Consider the following 18,808-nt stretch of genomic DNA (forward strand, 5'->3'; position numbering starts at 1 on the left):
CAGCCGCTTCCACCTCCTGCCTGTACATGGCGCCGCACGGCAGCATACATGCACAGGACGGGAGATGGACGCGGCGGTGACGGTACCGGGAGGATTCATGCTTCTGTCTATACTGACAGAAGGAATCCTCTTCCTGTACACGTCACTTTACTACCCACCTCCTGCGCTTATAGCTGCGTTTTTGGTCTTAGAAACGCACCAAAACGCAGCTATTTGCGTTTCTCATTGCGTCTTTCAACATCCCATTGAACTCAATGGATGAAAAGCGCAGTGAAAAACGCGGGAATAATTGACATGCTGCGTTTTTGTGGTCACCACAAAAACGCAGCTGAAAAAAAACGCTGTGTGGGGACAGCAAAAATGAAAACTCATAGACTTTGCTGGGGAAGCAAAGTCATGCAGTTTTGAGGCCAAAAACGCACCCGAAAAACGCGCAAAAACGCCGAGAAAAACGCACCGTGTGCACATAGCCTAAGGGTATATACCCACGATCAGGACTCACTGTGTCCTGGACGCAGCGGGTCCTGACCTGCGGGGCCGCGAGTGTCCTCCGCAGGAAATCGCAGTTGCTCATACCCACCATCAGGGTTCCGTGCGCTGCGAACTCCTGTTTCTGTTCTCTCTACGGAGGATACATGCGAATCCGCAGCAAACAATTGACATGCTGCGGTCTGGAAAGACGCTCTGCAGGTCAGTGTTTGCTGTGGAAAAAACAAGCACAGTGGGCACGAGATTTCTAGAAATCCCATCCACTTTGCTTGTACTGTACAAGGCAGCATTTTGGACTCAGCGAAAACATGCTACATCCAAAACACTGCAATCACTGATCGTGAGCACGCACCTTAACTGTAATTTGCACAGAAAGAGCATGAGGCGGATTTGTAAAATCTCATCAATTTCCCTTGTACTGTATTCCACTGACAGTTTTAGGCTGTGTCCACGCTGCGTTTTTCATGCATTTTTCTTTCAGATTTTAATCAATACTGCAAGGAAAATCGCATCCCAGCAAAGCCTGTGATAATCTTGACTTGCTGTGCACATATTGCAGATTTTGGTGCAGAAAAAATGTGCAACATGTCAATTTTTTTCTGCGTTTTTCCCGGCGTCTGATATAATTCCCTGCAGTGATCGAGCTTGAGGACTGCAGTGGGTTATCTCTATCAGTGCCGCACTCAAAGCACTGACACGTCGCCTCACACACCATGCATCTGGCATGGTCTGTAAGGCGATCCATACCTCAGTAACTTGAGGTTGTCACGGTGATGACCCAGTGATCAGGTCCCTGTGATCGCATTACAGGGACTCGATCTCCAGGGAGAGGTAAGCGATTCCTCTCCCTGCCTCCTGAATGCTGCGATGACATAAAAATTCAGGAAAAGAATGCATAAAAGCTCCTGCGAAAACACAAGAAAAACACGTGGGTTTTTTTTCTGCCAAAACTTGTTTTGTGTGCAGAAAATCTGTACACAAATCTGCTACGTGGTCACATACCCTTACTAGAGCAGATCACAAGCTAAAATCTGCAGAGAATCTGCATTCTGAATTAACCCTAATGCTGTTTTTTGATTAGACAAATGTCTTTTGTAATTCCTAACACATAACCTCAACTCATATTAGTGATCTTTACCTTCAGTGTATTTTCTGGCATGGAGTTACTTTAGGTCTGCATTTTTTTACCAATATGGGACTTTACACTACTATGATATTGATGATCTATATACAAGATGGCACTTAGCATCCCCACCAATCAGCTGTTAGCACAGCACCATACACTATTTAGTGGCCACTTGCACTGATCAGCACTACCCTATTTAGCTCCTACTAATCTGCTAACGGATAATCAGGTGCGGTATACGGTGTCAGACCAGCACCAATACGCTATGATAAGGATTAGTCATCAATCTCAGTGGAGTTCATGACCAATTTCAATGAACGAGCCTGACAATTTATAGCATATAGGTATATTTCACTATGTATCCATGTTTTATCAGTATGGATTGTGTATTATTAGACTACTTTTATTTGGTAAATGGTGTTTCCTGGATTTGGATATTTTTGCTGCCATGCTGTCTGTCATCAGAATATATGGTTATTTGCAGTGTTTTTTGTTTTGCAGATACACACATGCAGAAATTGAAAGACTGAGAGAGTAAGAAACCTAAGCTATATATTTTTTTTGATTTAAAAGGGTTGTCCAATGAAATCAAGTTATCACGTATCCGCAGGTTAGGTGATAATTTTTTGATCTGTGACTGCTACCACTGGAATCAGTGTTGTAAGCACCGGTTGTGAGAAATCCGTTGCCAAGCACTGCTCTTGGCTCTTGCTGGAAGCCCAATGGAGAATGAAGGGACCGGCACTCGTACGCTGTGCCATTCTGTAATGAGAATACAAATTCCCCAATCTAAGTGGTGCAGAAAGTTATCACCTATAAAGCGTATAGGTAAAAACTTAACTGGACAACCCTTTTCAGCTCGGAGATAAATAATGCTGGCTTTTGCCAATGAGCATGTATCATGATTTCCACAAATAAAGTTTCTAATTTCCATTTCAATTTTCCGGAAATAATAATAATCTTTATTTCTAAATACCACAGCGCTTTACAATTCAAAGGTTCATAGGAAAACAATTATAAGTAACCCTTATAGACGATACAATAATTAAAGCAAAAATAAAGACAACCCTGCTCATAAGAGCTTACAATCTACAATGGGGTGAGATGGGGGTGAAACAAGGTTCAAGTGATTGTTTGCAAGATGGCCCAGCCATCTCGAAGAAAAGGGGGATAGATAAAGGCTGCATGTGTGAGGGTAGGCCTACGCTATAGGGCGTTTGTCCAAATGTAATAAGATTATCTGTGTGTGTAAATGATCAAAGTATAGATGTCGTTGCATAATTATCTGTGTGTCTATATGACAATTGCATAGACGCCATAATATGATTCTAAGATGTGCATACAGGAATGTGTTAACTAGATAATCAAGCCAAAATGAACAATGAGCAAAGAGTTATTCATAACACACTAGTTCTCACCAGCTGGGATGTGAAGCTGGGGCTTTATCTTTACTCCTTGTTCCCGTCACAAGGTCAAATGTTGAATTGTATAACTGTGAATGTTTTATAATATACGAGTTACATACATGTGCGCAGATCGATTTGAACTCCGTCTCTGTGACCCCGAAAAACCAAATTTGCTGTTTTCCCTAAATTCCCAACCTTGACACATGAGCCAGTCACCAGTATGTTATTAGCATTGTTACAAGACACAGCTGTTATAGTGTACTGTAGCTGTGATTAGTCCTGTATCTGTGTGCACATTACGTGTCCAGGACTGATCTCTAACTTCTGACAATAAATATGCTTTATTTGCTAAATCCATTTTGCTCCTTTGAGTTTACTAAATGAAGTAATCATAGGAGTTAATGGATTTTCAAACTTCTTATTACTAGTCCAAATGAAGGACCAAACCGTCAGTTTGTCTCCAGGCTGAAATTACGCACAATTATCTATATTTTTTTCTTTCTGCTTGCACAGCAATTATAGACAGGATTGATTTTTAGGTGTAGTGACCTTTCAGAGAAGGGGGGGATGTGTTTGCATGGTTAATCAGCCACCTCTGTGTCACATGTGAATAAGCGTGCAGTGAACATAATGGCAATTTATAGCCAGCCTTTAGTTACAGTATAGCTGCAGATAACAAGCTGGTCTCTGCTGTCCCAGTGCTGTAAACCTTAATGGTTAGCCGAAGCATCAGGGGTTGCTCAGCAGAAAGCCTTCAATGTTTCTGCAATGCCACCAAAGAAACCTATAATAATGTGATTGTCTTTTCTTCATCGTTCCTTATGGGAGACCCAGACCATGGGTGTATAGCTTCTGCCTCCGGAGGACACACAAAGTACTACACTCAAAACGTGTAGCTCCTCCCTCCTAGCATATACACCCCCTGGTAGCCATTCCTAGCCAGTTTTAATGCTTTGTGTTCAGGAGGTCACACACACACATGCATTCTCTGATTTTTGATTTCAAAGATTTGGAAGAAAAGCGGGTCCAGTCTGGACTCCCGGCATGTCCCTTCTCACCCCACTGTGTCGGCGGTGCTGTTAAGGTTGATTTTACAAGGCTGGAGCCTTCACATGCCGCGCTCCTTCACCATCCCCTGGGGCTCTGGCTTGAAGTGGGAGCCATCACGGTTCTCACTGCTTTGCAGGAGACCGGTCTCCATCCGCAGCCCTTTCAGGATCCTGCCGGACGGAGCGCTCACCTGCCAGGGACCTGGCACCTGCGTCTCACAAGCTAAGTACTGAGACGTTTTTACCACAGAAAGTGGTCTTTCCAGGGGTCCCTTGTACTTTATATATTGGGGAGAGTGTGTTATATGACCGTGTTAACATTTCCGGCCGGTTCTCCAGTTTTCACTGGAGAACCGCGCCGATGGTGCCTGCACGCTGGCCGCATGTTTAAATCTAGGCCCCGGCTTCGCCTGAGGCCTAGTTTTGATTTCACTGCCCCTGCATGTCAGTCATGCAGAGGGACAGTGCGGCTCCGCCCAGCGGCTGTTCAGCACAGGGAACGGACACTCCTCACTGAGGAAAGATTCCCTCCCCTGTATACCTCATTTGCCCGTTCTCAGAGCAGGCCCCGCCCCCTCTCCTCGCTCCGGTCGCCATTTTATCAGCGTTCTCAATGTCTGCATAGGCACAGAGATACCACATTGTGACAAATGGGGGCCTGGGCTGGGGGACTGGAGGGCACAGAGATGCATGTTAAACGGTCTGGCAAGCCACAACCTCCGGTTGTGCAGCTGTTTATATACTCTGCTGGGGGTCATTCTGGACAGAGCCCCCACTTCTGCAGCATGTCTCACATCAGAGCAAGGCTGCAAGGCTGTTTTTAATATGCACTGCATGTAGACTCGTACTGCCTGTACCGAGCACATAAACACAGTGGTCCCTCAGCCTGGAGGCTCATCAGTGGTTCCTCCAGCTGCTCCGGCTCCGGTGACTGAACCCCCGGTTTGGGTAGAATCCGCTCTTTCCAGGGGACAGCTGTCCCGGACTCTGCTGAGCATGCATTAGCCCCCTTCTCAGGGCGCTTCTGCTGCTACGGCTCGCTCAGCAAAGCTCACAGAGGACTCTTCATCTGGTCTCAGACCCCGTCCTCCTAAAATGGAGACGCAGGGTCCCCTGTCCTTCCCCGTCCCGCAGCTCTGATTCACGAGCTGACTCACAGGACGAGGAGGATGTCTTTACTAGGGGCTCGGACGCTACTTCATGTACCATTGATCTGTCCGAAGGTGATGCAGATGCTAATGATTTGATTGCGTCCATTATATTTGTACTGGACCTCAATCCGCCTGTATCAGGGGAGCATCCCCCTCTGGCAGAAAGGCATCAGTATACCTTAAAGAGAACAAGGAGTGTGTTCCTTAACCACTCCAGTTTTCAGCCCACTGTGACCAAGCCCAGAGCCTGTCCTGACAGACGCTCCCAAAGCGTGGTTCTGATGACTGTTTCCCCCTTCCACCAGAGGTGGTCAAGGAGTGGGCTCATTCACCAAGGGTGGACCCTCCGGTGTCTAGACTTTCAGCCCGGATAGTTGTATCAGTGGCTGACGGCACCTCTCTAAGGATCCCACTGTACATTAATTCTGTACTGGACCTCAATCCGCCAGTATCAGAGGAGCAACCCTCTCTGGCAAAAAGGCACCAGTTTACCTTGCCTAAGAGAACAAGGAGTGTGTTCCTTAACCACTCCAGTTTTCAGGCCACTGTGACCAAGCCCAGGGTCTGCTCTGACAAACGCTTCCCAAAGCGTGGTTCTGATGACAGTTTTCCCTTTCCACCAGAGGTGGTCAAGGAGTGGTCAGCCCGGACCGTTGTATCAGTGGCTGATGGCACCTCACTTAAGGTTTTGCTGTCCGCCAGGTTGTCCTTCTGGCCAAATCTGTATGGAGGCGGCAGGGGCCTCGTTGTCCCCATCTTTTGCAGCAGTGCGGGCTTTCAAAGCCATCTCTGCTTCTCTAGAGGAGATGCATTCCCTCACAGGGACTCTATGCCCGAAATGGTTGCCTTAACTTCCAGACTTCAGTCTTTTCATCCTATGCCATGTCTGCCATGCTGGAGACTCTCACCGCACTGCGGTGGCCTCGGCTAATTTCCTCGCTATCCGCAGGCTCCTGTGGCTTCGAGAGTGGAAGGCAGATGCTTCTAAAGAAGTTCCTTGCTGGGATACCTTTTGCTGGGACCAGACTATTCGGGAACAACTGGATGAAATTATTAAGGAAGCTCTTGGCGGGAAGAGTTCTTCCATGCCACAAACCTAAACCAGGAAACCTGTCCAGGGCAGGAATCAGTCGAGGTTTCGTTCCTTTCGTTCCTCCATCTGATCGTTCTCTAAGCCCTCGGCCTCGTCCACTAGCTCAGCCAAGGATCGTAAACCCAACTGGCGCACGAAGCCGCGTCCTCAGAAGACCGCAGGAGCTGCTGCCACTAAGTTAGCCTCCTCCTGGCTATCTGGCCACGCCAGCAACGTCCTTGGTCGGTGGCAGGCTCTCCCACTTTGGCGACGTATGGTTTTAACACGTCTCCGATCAGTGGGTGCGGGATACCATCTCCCACGGCTACAGGATAGAATTCTATCCAGCCCGCCAAACAGATTTTTTCTGTCAACTCCCCCCTGCTCCAAGGCCGCTGCCTTCTCACGGGCCGTGGCATTCTTGCAGGCCAATGGAGTAATTGTACCGGTTCCCGACTGGGAACGGTTCTGAGATTTCTACTTAAATCTATTCCTAGTCCCCGAAGAGGGCGGTGCCTTCCGACCTGGATCTCAAGCTTCTCAAGCATGTTCAGGTGCGGCATTTTCGCATGGAGTCTCTGCGATCAATCAATGACCCAAGGAGATTCCCTAGCATCCATCGACATCAGAGATGCCTATCTGCATGTGCCAATCGCAGTTTCACACCAGCGTTGGCTACGTTTTGCAATCGGAGTGGTCCAATTCGTGGCTCTTCCCTTGGGGTTAGCCACGGCCCCTCGAGTATTCGCAAGGTCGGGGCAGCTGTGATTGCGGTCCTGCACCTCTAGGGGTTGGCAGTGATCCTTTTGTCCTGGACGGCCTTCTAGTCAGGGCTTCATCCAGTGCAGACTGTTAGCGGAGTGCCTCGCTCACTCTCGCCACTCTAACCAATTCGGGTGGCTTGTCATTCTGTCCAAGTCCACTCTGACTTCGACCCAGAAGTTCACGTACCCAGGGACGCAATTCGAGACTCTGTCGGCACTTGTGAAGCTGCCCTTAGTCAAACAGCAGTCCCTCCGCTGGCGGTCGACGTCGTTCCAGCACCTAATACAGGTGCTGGATCAGATTGTGGCGTCAATGGAAGCGATTCCCTTGCCCAGTTCCATCTGCGTCCTCTGCGGCTGGCCATTTTCCGCTGTTGGAACAAGCGGACTTCCTCCTTCCACGGGGTGGTGGCTTCGCCACAGACCAGGGGCTCGTTTCAGTGGTGGCTTCGGCCCCTCTGTCTCAGGGACGCTCCTTCCTGGCCCCGTCCCGGGTGATCCTCACCAGGATGCTAGTCTATCCGGCTGGGGAGCAGTATATCTCCACCATGGAGCGCAGGGCACTTGGACTCTGTCCGAATCAGCCCTCTGGATCAATGTGCTGGAAATCAGAGCTGTGTTTCTAGCTCTCTAAGCCTTTCACCATCTGTTGGCGGCCAGGCACATTCGAGTCCAGTCAGACAACGCGACAGCGTTTGCCTACATCAACCTCCAGGGCGGGACACTCAGCCGCCTGGCAATGTTGGAGGTTCAACGCATCTTCAGTGGACGGAGGACTCCTAGTCCACCATATCCGCAGTCCACATCCCAGACGTGGAAAACTGGGAGGCAGATTATCTCAGCCGTCAAACCGTGGACAGCGGCGAGTGGGCTCTGCTCCACGATCCTCAGGCTTTTGCAGCAGACGCACTGGTTCAAGTTTGGTCCCAGCTTCGTCTGTCTTACGTGTTTCACCCTCTAGCTCTTGCCCAGAGTCTTGCGCAAGATCAGAATGGAGGGCCGTCGGGTCATTCTCATTACTCCAGACTGACCCAGGCAAGCTTGGTACCCTGACCTGCTCCATCTGTCCGTAGAGGTGCCATGGCATGTCCCGGACTGTCCAGACCTTCTCTCACGAGGTCCGTCTTTCCGCCAGAATCCTGCGGCTCTCAGATTGACGGCGTGGCTTTTGAGTCCTGGATCTTGACGACTTCTGGTATCCCTCCTGAAGTCATCTCCACTATGACTCGAGCTCGGAAGTATCCTTTGGCCTTTTTGCCTTGCCGACCCTCCTGTCCCTTCTACTGTCCGGTCTGCAGCTAGGACTATCCCTCAATTCCCTCAAGGGACAGGTCTCGGCTCTGTCAGTGTTGTGCCAGCGGCGTATCGCCCGGCTGGCTCAGGTGCGCTCCTTCATGCAGGGCGCATCTCACATCATTCCGCCTTACCGGCGGCCTTTGGAGCCCTGGGACCTTAATCCGGTCCTCACGGCTTCCGGAAACCCCCCTTTGAGCCTCTTAGGGAGGTTTCTTTGTTTCGTCTTTCACAGAAAGTGGTCTTTCTAGTGGCCATAACTTCCCTCAAAAGAGTCTCTGTTTTGGCTGCACTCTCTTCGGAGTCATCCCTTTTTTGGTTTTTCATCAAGACAAGGTGGTTCTCCGTCCGACTCCGGACTTTCTCCCTAAGGTGGTTGCTGCTTCCACCTTAACCGGGGCATTTCCCTGCCTTCCTTTTGTCCGGCTCCTGTTCATCGCTTGAAAAGGCGTTGCATACTCTGGATCTGGTGCGGGCGCTCCGGATCTATGTGTCTCGCACCGCTGTTCTTAGGCGGTGCACCTCTCTTTTGTGCTGACCACTGGTCAGCGTAAGGGCCTCTCGGCATCTAAGCCGACCCTGGCTCGTTGGATTAGGTCGGCCATTTCCGATACCTACCAATGTACTCAAGTGCCTCTCCCGCCGGGGATCAAGGCACACTTGACCAGAGCTGTCGGTGCCTCTTAGGCTTTCAGGCCCAGGCTACGGCTCAGCAGGTCTGTCAGACTGCCACTTGGATTAGTCTGCATACCTTTTTGAAGCACTACCAAGTGCATGCTCATGCTTCGGCAGATGCGAGCTTGGGCAGACGCATCCTTCAGGCGGCTGTCGCCCATTTGTGAAGTTAGGTTTCGCCTACTTCTCAGTTTTTCTGTTTATTCCCACCCATGGACTGCTTTGGAACGTCCCATGGTCTGGGTCTCCCATAAGGAACGATGAAGAAAAAGAGAATTTTGTTACTTACCGTAAATTCTTTTTCTTATAGTTCCGACATGGGAGACCCAGCACCCTCCCTGTTGCCTGTTGGCAGGTTTCTTGTTCCGTGTGTTTTCACCGGCTGTTGTTGTTGTAGACAGAGGTTCCGGTTGTTCCGGGTTTTGCTCTATCTCTACTTATGGGTGGATGTCCTCCTTCAGCTTTTGCACTAAACTGGCTAGGACTGGCTACCAGGGGGTGTATATGCTAGGAGGGAGGAGCTACACGTTTGAGTGTAGTACTTTGTGTGTCCTCCGGAGGCAGAAGCTATACACCCATGGTCTGGGTCTCCCATGTCGGAACTATAAGAAAAAGAATTTACGGTAAGTAACAAAATTCTCTTTTTATCTGTTTTCTCTTTCTTTTTCAGGCTTCGGGTGAAGCATGGGAATGACTGGGCGACGATAGGCGCTGCTCTGGGCCGGAGTGCCTCTTCTGTAAAGGATCGATGTCGACTAATGAAAGAAACCTGTAAAACAGGTGCAAGTCTTTCCCACTATAATGTTGTCATTTCAGATGGATTTGTACTGGTTTTACTTTTGATTTTCTTATATTATGTATTTACAGGCTGTTGCCAAAGGCACTTATTTTCATATTCAGCTGCCCAGACTTAGATATAAAGTATTATTCCCAACATTGCAAGTTATCACCTGTCCACAGTAGTCAAAACTTCACCTTGCACACTATCATTGTATTTTACCTTTAGGAACCCTCACCAATTATAAGAATGGGGCTCTGAAATGTCTCGTCGGACATGAACGGACTGCCCTGCATACAAATCAGAGCTTTACTCATTGTCTGAGAGTACTGAAGAAGTCAGAGCACATTTCGGAGCCATTTACTTAGGGACACCACAGATCAGCAGTTCTGTGAATAGCTTAAAATTTGCAAAACATAATTTCCTTGCTGCCTGCATCAGCCACTAGAGGGAGCTTGTGAGTTTAGTGTTATTATTGAGGTGGGTGTATAACGTGCAGTTGGCTCTTACACTCCCTCTAGTGGCAGTTGCAGGTAGCCAAGATGTAGAGCATATTTTTTTCTGTAAATGCTGCAGCCGTCCTGTCTACAGTCTACTGTAAGAGCTGCTGTCAGTCATTCCACCGCCTATTATAAAAAATCTGCTTCAGTTCACAGGCTAATATAAAAGCCACAGCCAGTGAGTGTACAGTCAGTAATATAATAGTCCGTTTAGTGCACAGTTGAGTGTAACGGGTCAGAAAATCACCTCCGAGACCGCTGATATCGTAAAGGGGAACCAGGGAACTTGCAGTCTAGTTTGTGTGGTGCCTATGCAGCCTACTTATAGATTGCCATGCTGCAGTAAACAATATTGCTTGCTCCATATTAGTCTTCATCTAATACAAGTCTTAATAATTTGCTGGTTTTTGGCCGATTGTCTCAGACTTTATGTATGGGGTTTTAGGGAAATGGACTGATGAAGAGGAGCGGCGTTTAACAGATGTTGTACATGAACTTACTGGCACAGAAAGTGGTGACATTGTCACACAAGGGGTCTCTTGGGCGTCCGTGGCAGAACGGATGGGGTCACGTTCGGAAAAGCAGTGCCGCTCTAAGTGGTTGAACTATTTAAATTGGAAACAAAGTGGTGGAACACAGTGGACCAAAGAAGATGAAATCAACCTCATATTAAGGTATGTGTTAGAGCCGCGGGTGGGCAACTACTGAATGGCTTTAAAGTGACAATGACGTTTGGCATGCAACAAATCCAACGCTTTTCACTTTGTAATACTCTTACAGGTGGCTGTCTGCTTGATAAAGAAAAATTATTGAAGTAAGAGCGTCAGTCATCAATGGTGGCTTATATCTTTATTTTAGGTAAAACATAACAGTTATGTTACAGCAGGAGGAAGTTGGTGCATGTAGACGACGGCTGTTTTGCGCTGCTCTGCATTTCATCTGGTCTACCTCGGCTACATGCATCAACTTCCTCCTTAGCTGCTATGTTTTATCTAAAATAAAGATACAAGACATCATAGGTAAATGCCACTCTTTCTTGCTTCAAGATTGTTACGGTATACTAGTATTTTGGACAACTTTTTAATGTGACTAAATCCATTTCACGTCCTCTAAAGGCGTTATGCGAGACTTTGATTATTTTTTCATATGGGGCTGAGAAATTACTGGCAGGTAGTTGTTAGCTACCTGCCTGTCCTGCCTGCCGACAATCTCTGCCGACTCAGAGCAGTCACGGACTGTTCCTGCCAGCAATCCTGCTTCCGGTGGCATCACGTGAACAGAACAGCATCCTCTCTTTGGCTCTGCTCTGTCCACAGATTGTCATTGCCGATGTCATGGGGATAGGCAGCGGGGAGCCAGCCTGTTAATCTGCAGAGTACACCGGAAGAGAGATAGCTGCTCTGACGTGAGGTCAAAGGAAGAAGGCGAGTCACTGTCACCACACCGCCTGATCCAGCAGACATTGTAGACGGGCAGAACAGGCAGGTAGTTGGTAACTACCTGCCATTAAGTTCTTAGCCACATATGAAAAAATAACCAAAGTCCCAGATAACCCATTTAATCTTCTCTTTTCCTTTCGACTTGTATTGTGTCATATGACAGTCAAACATAAGAAATATATAAGTATTTGGCTGTGTATGTCCCAGGAAGTCACTTTTAATCCTTCTGAGCCCCTTTACCTCCTTCCCCACTGTTTACCCGTTAGTAAACCCATGTGTTCTCTGCAGGATCTCTACCACACGGATTGTGTCAGGAACATGCAAAAATTGTACATTTAATGGTCCTTTAAACACAAAGAGGGGTGTTTAATGAAAACCAGCATTTTTTTTCAGCATGCTGAAGGAACATTTTCCTAAATTATTGACGTACATGTCTCCTAATAAATTAGGCCATGTCTTGCTATGCGGAGGCCAGCAAATGAAATCGATTTGCTTTATAATTTATAAAGTATCTTTTTTCAGTTTTGCTCTGGATTATCAAATACTGCATTATTTATATATCTATAATATATATTATAAACCTAAAACAATAAAATATAATAAATGGAAGGAAAATTAGCAATAGTAGTGAAGAATTTGTCTTTTAGGCTGTTGTTTCAACATTCTTCTTCTATAGAATTTTGTGCAAACTACCGTTATCATACATTACCAGTCCTTTATGAAAAATCTTCTCATTATATCCCTTTCCTCTCAACCAGAATAGCAGAACTTGGCGTGTTGGATGAAAATGACATTAACTGGGATATATTGTCCGAAGGTTGGAGCAGTGTTCGATCTCCGCAGTGGCTCCGAAGTAAATGGTGGACTGTCAAACGGCAGATTGCGAACCACAAAGATGTGTCCTTTCCTGGTATAGTAATTTTGTCAGTGAATTGCATTTAAGTATCTGATGATCGTATTTTTTATAAAACCAGTATTGTGAATATAAATTACTCTGATCCCAGCCTTTAAACCTAGTAGATGCCACAGATAATGCTGACTGTGGTTCCTAACGGTGGGCTCTTGATCTGACTATGTCGGCACAACTCAACACCATAGCAGAAGGTCAAATTGTTGCCAAGACCCTAAAAAGGGCCTGCAGCTGCATAGTGTAAGATCCCATCGGGTTACCATATCTCCGTTTGACTATTCCTAAAGTGCTCACAGGCAATAATAAAGTGCCAAAAGGTGTTTAGGAAAATGTAGTCTTATTATAACCTGCTATTTAATCTGCAAAATGAATAAAATTCACGGAACCCTAAAATATTTTTTCTCCACCAACCCTGTCATTCCCCCAAAAGAAATGATAAAACGTTGCTATATAAAAAACAATTAAGGTCTCAAATTGCTGTGTGAATGGAAATATAAGAGTTAAACCTCAGAAGGAACAAATAAAAGGAAAATTGCAGTGTCTTGAAGACAACAATAGGTGGCGTCTATAAACTGTTCAAATCTAGCTGTCGTGTAACAAAACTTGTGATATATCATAATGGCAGTGCATAAGCTTTCATTAGTGAGGGGCAAGGTACTAAAAATCCCACGCATTCCTAAAATGAAGCGGTGAGCATTGGGTCCCTTTTTGTCGCCTAAAATTTTACTCTCTACTCTGAGAGCGATGTACAAGTCGTATGATGATGTAAAAGTCCTTTCTTTAGGCCCTGTGCGCACACTGCATTTTTACCCGCGGTTTTGCTGCAGAAATTTCTTGAGAAATGTTTGTAATCTTTCTGCAGACATTTCCCAGCAAAACCTATGGGAAAAAAAATAGCTGTGCGCACACTGCATTTTTTTCTCAAGAAAATTCTTTCTGCAGAATTACTTGAGAAAATGTGCATGTCACTTCTTTTCCGCAGGTACCTGTGATATTTCACTCCATTCACTGTAATGTAATCGCGAAATACCGGGGGTATACCGCAGGTAGCAAATGATGTGCGGTATACCTTCAGTATAGCCGCGATTTACCTGCGGTAATGCTCATCACTGCCTGTGTTTTGCAGGGAAGTGATGTCATTATGACAGGAAGAGGAAGCGGAGCAGAGAATAAACACACATCACACTCCCTGGACGCCGCACAGAAGCACTTCCGTGTGACCTCCGGCGGGTGCCCGTGCAGTCTGTGTCCCGCTCCCGCTCCGCGGTTGCCTGCACTGCAGTGTCAGTGTCTGCCCGCAGTATCAGCAGCTTCTCACGCTGCAGTGCTGGCAGCCGCGGGGATGACAAGCGATGCGTTCAGGAGGCGAGATGAGATCATTACCTGCAGTGACGATCTCCTGCTCTCCTGACGTCACTGCCTTCTATGCCCGTCTCGCGGGCGGCCCGAGACTGTCACTAGCGATGACGTCATGGGCTCTCGCAATACTGCTGAGAACGCGGCGGGCATAGAAGGCAGTGACAGCGCTGACGTCAGCAGTGCAGGAGATCGTCACTGCAGGTAATGATCTCATCTAACCTCCTGATGGCAGCTCTCGTCATCCCCTGCAGTGACCTGGGCTTACCTATTGATGTTAGCTTAGGTCACTGCATTACTCTCCCAGCCAATGGGGAACATTCTGTTCTTCATTGACTGGGACATTGACTATGGTATGGATCATCTTGGGACCCCCTTATTGGATTACGCCAGACCTGGAATTGATTGTTCTTTTCAATAAATTGGTGAAAGAGGGAATGTTTTGGGGAGTGTTTTTTTCAAATAAAACTTTTTTTGTTGTCTATTTTTTATTTCTTACTGACTTGGTTAGTGATGTCAGGTATCTGATAGACGCTTGACATCACAAATCCCAGGGCTTGATGCCAGGTGACATTACACATCTGGCATCAACCTCATATATTACCCCGTTTGCCACCGCACCAGGGCAACGGGATGAGTTGGGGCGAAGCACCAGGATTGGCATGTCTAATGGATGCGCCACTTCTGGGGCGGCTGTAGCCTGCTATTTTTAGGCTGGGGAGTGTCCAATAACAGTGGACCTCCCTAGTCTGAGAATACCAGACCACAGCTATCCGCTTTACCTTGGCTGGTGATCCAATTTGGGGGGGACCCCACGTTTTTTGTTTTAAATTATTTATTTAATGTAAAATAACAGCGTGGGGTGCCCTCTGTTTTGGATTACCAGCCAAGGTAAAGCTGCCAGCTGTGGTGTGCAGGCTGCAGCCTTCTGCTTTGCCCTAGCTGGATACAAAAGATAGGAGGGACCTCACGTAGTTTTTTTTTTTAATTATTTATTTTTTGGCTAAATACAAGGCTAAGCACCCTTTACTGCCACATGAAAGTCACTAAAGGGTGCCAGCTTAGAATATGCAGGGGGGCGGGACATTATATAGGTCTTTCACATCTATTATCTATCTATGTATCTATCTATCTATCTATCTATGTATCTATCTTTCCCTCTATCCATTATCTGTCTATCTATTGATTATCTATCTATTATCTATATAATTTATTGCAGTTACAGCATAAAAAACCGGAGGGACCAACCTGCGGAAAAACCGCGGCAAAAACGCTTGCGTTTTTCCCTTGGTTTTGGTGCGTTTTTTTAACGCAGGTGCGGTAATCTTAAAGTCCCAGAAGTTTCTCAAGAAATGTTCTTAAGAAAAATCACTTTTCTAGTGCGCACATAGCCTTAAAGCATGAGAAGAAGCAAAAATGCCAACAATTAAATACTAAGCTAAATATTTCATTAGGAGCTCTGTGGGGCCTTAGCTTCTGGACCCATAACATCTGACATGTCTACATTGTGGCAGCAGGTTTTTGGTGTTTAATGACAGATGTCTTCGCAGCAGATGAACCATTCGAGCTCGACAGCTCAGATGGCTGAGTCAGTAACCTACATCTCACAACTTGCTGTCATTTCAAACATTACCATGGCATGTCTTTATAGACTTGACTAGTGGATTTCTTATTTTTTTTTTCTTCCCCAGTATTAATAAAAGGACTAAGACAGTTGCATGAAAGCCAAACTACTCTCTTGGGTGCTCAGGAGCTAGAGAACAAAGCAGACATCCAGCCCCAGAGCGGAGCCTCCAGTGTGCAGCATGTACAGATACGAGTGGCTCACTTGGAAGAGAGCCGAAGCCTACCGCAAAGTTCAATGGCTGCGTTACAGATCCCTGTACAAATCACCCACCTTTGTAAGCACTAGGGAATGTATTGTTGATGATATAAACTGCATACACTGTACAGTATATTCTTCATATCAAAATGTTAAAGGGAATCTGTCAGCAGGTTTTACCTAATCTGATAGCAGCATTATGCAGGAGAAGAGACTCTGATTTCAACAATGTATCACAGGTTACTGGGTGCAACAGTTGTGACACAATCACAGTTCTTAGATGTAGCAAAGCTCAGAAAGCTAACCCCACCTACTCCACAGCTCTCTATGTACATTGTCTATTGACAGTGAGTTGCTTTCCAGAGGAGGGGGTTTGGTTGAACTTGAAGGCGCATGCTGGTGTAGCTGATATAGTCCCAGCAATGATAAGGTCCTGCTGCTAAAATAATATTTGTAAGTAAACAACTCACAGCTTAATAATAGCTTCAATCTGTGTTTTAACCCCTACAACATGCTGACTGATTCCCTTTAATAATACAGGCATGCAAAATTTGGGTTTATGAAAATTGTTTCAAATCCAAAGACTGATTCTTGTTTCCTTATGCCCTGATTTAAAAAAACAAAACAAAAAAAAACAAAAAACACTTCATTTGTAACCATGATGTAAGGATTTTGCACAAAATGCAAGTGAATTACGTACAAGCGAGATGAACAAGAAAAATCTTTACATCAGCAACTTTATTGGAAATTAATTCTTGCGTATTTTCCTTTTCTTTGTCGCTCCATTGGGAGACCCAGACAATTGGGTGTATAGCTTCTGCCTCCGGAGGCCACACAAAGTATTACACTTTAAAAAGTGTAAACCCCTCCCCTCTGCCTATACACCCCCCCCGTGCATCACGGGCTCCTCAGTTTTTATGCTTTGTGTTGAAGGAGGCACACATGCACGCAAGCTCCACAATTTAGTCAGCAGCAGCTGCTGACTATATCGGATGGAAGAAAAGAGGGCCCATAACAGGGCCCCCGGCATGCTCCCTTCTCACCCCACTCTGGTCGGCGGTGCTGTTAAGGTTGAGGTACCCATTGCGGGTACAAAGGCTGGAGCCACATGCTGTTTTCCTTCCCCATCCCTTAGGGGCTCTGGGTGAAGTGGGATCCTAACCGGTCACCAGGCACTGGGACCGTGCTCCCTCCGCAGCCCCTGGGGGAATCTGCTGGACAGGAGACCGGGTATCGTCAGGGACAGGCCCTGCTCCTCTGAGGTACTCTGTGTCCCCTTGGGGACGGCGCATAGAGCGCCTGTGTAATGGACGCTGCAGCAGCTGCTGGGTGTGTTTGTGCGCCGGGACTACCGCGCTGACCGCGCTTGTTTGCCGGCCGCGCTTATAACTTTAGTCCCCGGCTTTTGCGGCCTAGTACCGCATACTCCCGCCCCCGGGCCTGCCAGTCAGGGGTAAGGGCGGGACGCTGCACTGGACGTCAGCGCTGAGGGCTGGAGCATACTTAGTATCCTCCTCCCCCCTCACTGAGCACCGTGGGGCACCAGATTCCCGCACTTTCTGAGGCACGCCCACGGCTCCCTCCTCCTCTCAGAACGCTGGCAGCCATTGCTATCTGCACTTCTGACGCTGGAGAACTTCAGAGGGGAGACAACACCGAGCTCCACAGCTCTGGGAGGCCCAGGCAGGGAATCTGGTGGTCACACAACCGCTGAGGGCGGTCGGTAAGCCGCACCTGTTACTAGGTGCTGGCCCCCCTGGGTGCCGAAGTGTATATTTATATGCTTATATTGTATACATTTACTCTGTACGGCCGCACTATTTGCTTTTGGCTATATACCCTCTCTGATTGCTCTAAGAGGAGACAACAGCATGTCGTCCGCAAAAAGCAAGGGTGCCAAGGCACAGGCTTACTTTGCAACCTGTACCTCATGTGCGGCTATGCTACCTGCAGGTTCCACCTACCCTCATTGTGTGCAATGCTCGGCCCCTGTGACACTCACTCAGCCGGAGCCTCTGCCACTGGTGGGACCCTCGGCCCAGGTGGAACCACCTGCTGCCACTGTCCAGGTGACAGGGACAGAGTTTGTAGTATTCGCTGACAAACTTTCTGAGTCTATGGATAAATGGTCTGCTAAGATACTAGAAGCTTTGCAGTCCAGACCGGTAACACAGGCCCCGGGCACTGTTGAATCATTGCCCTCAGGCCCCCCTCGGTTGGAGCAGCAAAGTGCTCCTGGGGCGACTCATAGGTCCCACGGTGAGGACTCCGACACGGACCGCAGTCCCAGACCGGCTAAGCGGGCTCGCTGGGAGCTTCCCTCGACTTCATCACACTGTTCAGGGTCTCAGCATGAGGACTCTCTGGAGGATGAAGCGGAGGTGGCAGATCAGGGCTCTGATCCTGACGCCGCTCTTAACCTTGATACACCTGAAGGGGACGCCATAGTAAACGACCTTATAGCGTCCATCAATCAGGTGTTGGATCTTTCTCCTCCAGCTCCTCCGATTGAGGAGTCAGCTTCTCAGCAGGAGAAATTCCATTTTAGGTTTCCCAAACGTACACGGAGTGCGTTTCTTGATCACTCCGACTTCAGAGATACAGTCCAGAAACACCGAGCTTTTCCAGATAAGCGCTTTACTAAGCGCCTTAATGACACACGTTATCCCTTCCCCCCTGACGTAGTCAAGGGTTGGGCTCAGTGTCTCAAGGTGGATCCTCCAGTCTCTAGACTGGCGGCTAGATCCATAGTTGCAGTGGCAGATGGTGCATCACTCAAGGATGCCACTGACAGGCAGATAGAGCTCCTGATGAAATCCATCTATGAAGCTATCGGCGCGTCCTTTCCTCCGGCATTCGCAGCCGTATGGGCACTCCAAGCTATCTCAGCTTGTCAGTCTGAGATTAATGCAGTCACACGTGCCTCTACTCCGCAGGTTGTGTCCTTAACCTCTCAGGCGTCGGCGTTTGCGTCCTAC

The 18,808-nt window shown here is 47.5% G+C and overlaps 1 protein-coding gene across 2 annotated transcripts in view; it reads left to right on the forward strand.

The window, feature by feature from the left end:
- The window catches only part of DMTF1 (cyclin D binding myb like transcription factor 1), a 95,863-nt gene that overhangs the window by 41,707 nt on the left and 35,348 nt on the right, over nt 1–18,808 (forward strand). For both annotated transcript variants that reach the window (XM_075345234.1, XM_075345233.1), the window contains exons 7-11: nt 2,117–2,149; nt 9,696–9,805; nt 10,749–10,977; nt 12,501–12,652; nt 15,700–15,909. In XM_075345234.1, coding sequence (XP_075201349.1) covers nt 2,117–2,149; nt 9,696–9,805; nt 10,749–10,977; nt 12,501–12,652; nt 15,700–15,909 — 734 coding nt within the window. The remainder of the gene's footprint in view (nt 1–2,116; nt 2,150–9,695; nt 9,806–10,748; nt 10,978–12,500; nt 12,653–15,699; nt 15,910–18,808) is intronic.

Source organism: Anomaloglossus baeobatrachus, chromosome 4 (genome assembly GCF_048569485.1).
Source record: "Anomaloglossus baeobatrachus isolate aAnoBae1 chromosome 4, aAnoBae1.hap1, whole genome shotgun sequence".
Lineage (NCBI taxonomy): Eukaryota > Metazoa > Chordata > Amphibia > Anura > Aromobatidae > Anomaloglossus > Anomaloglossus baeobatrachus.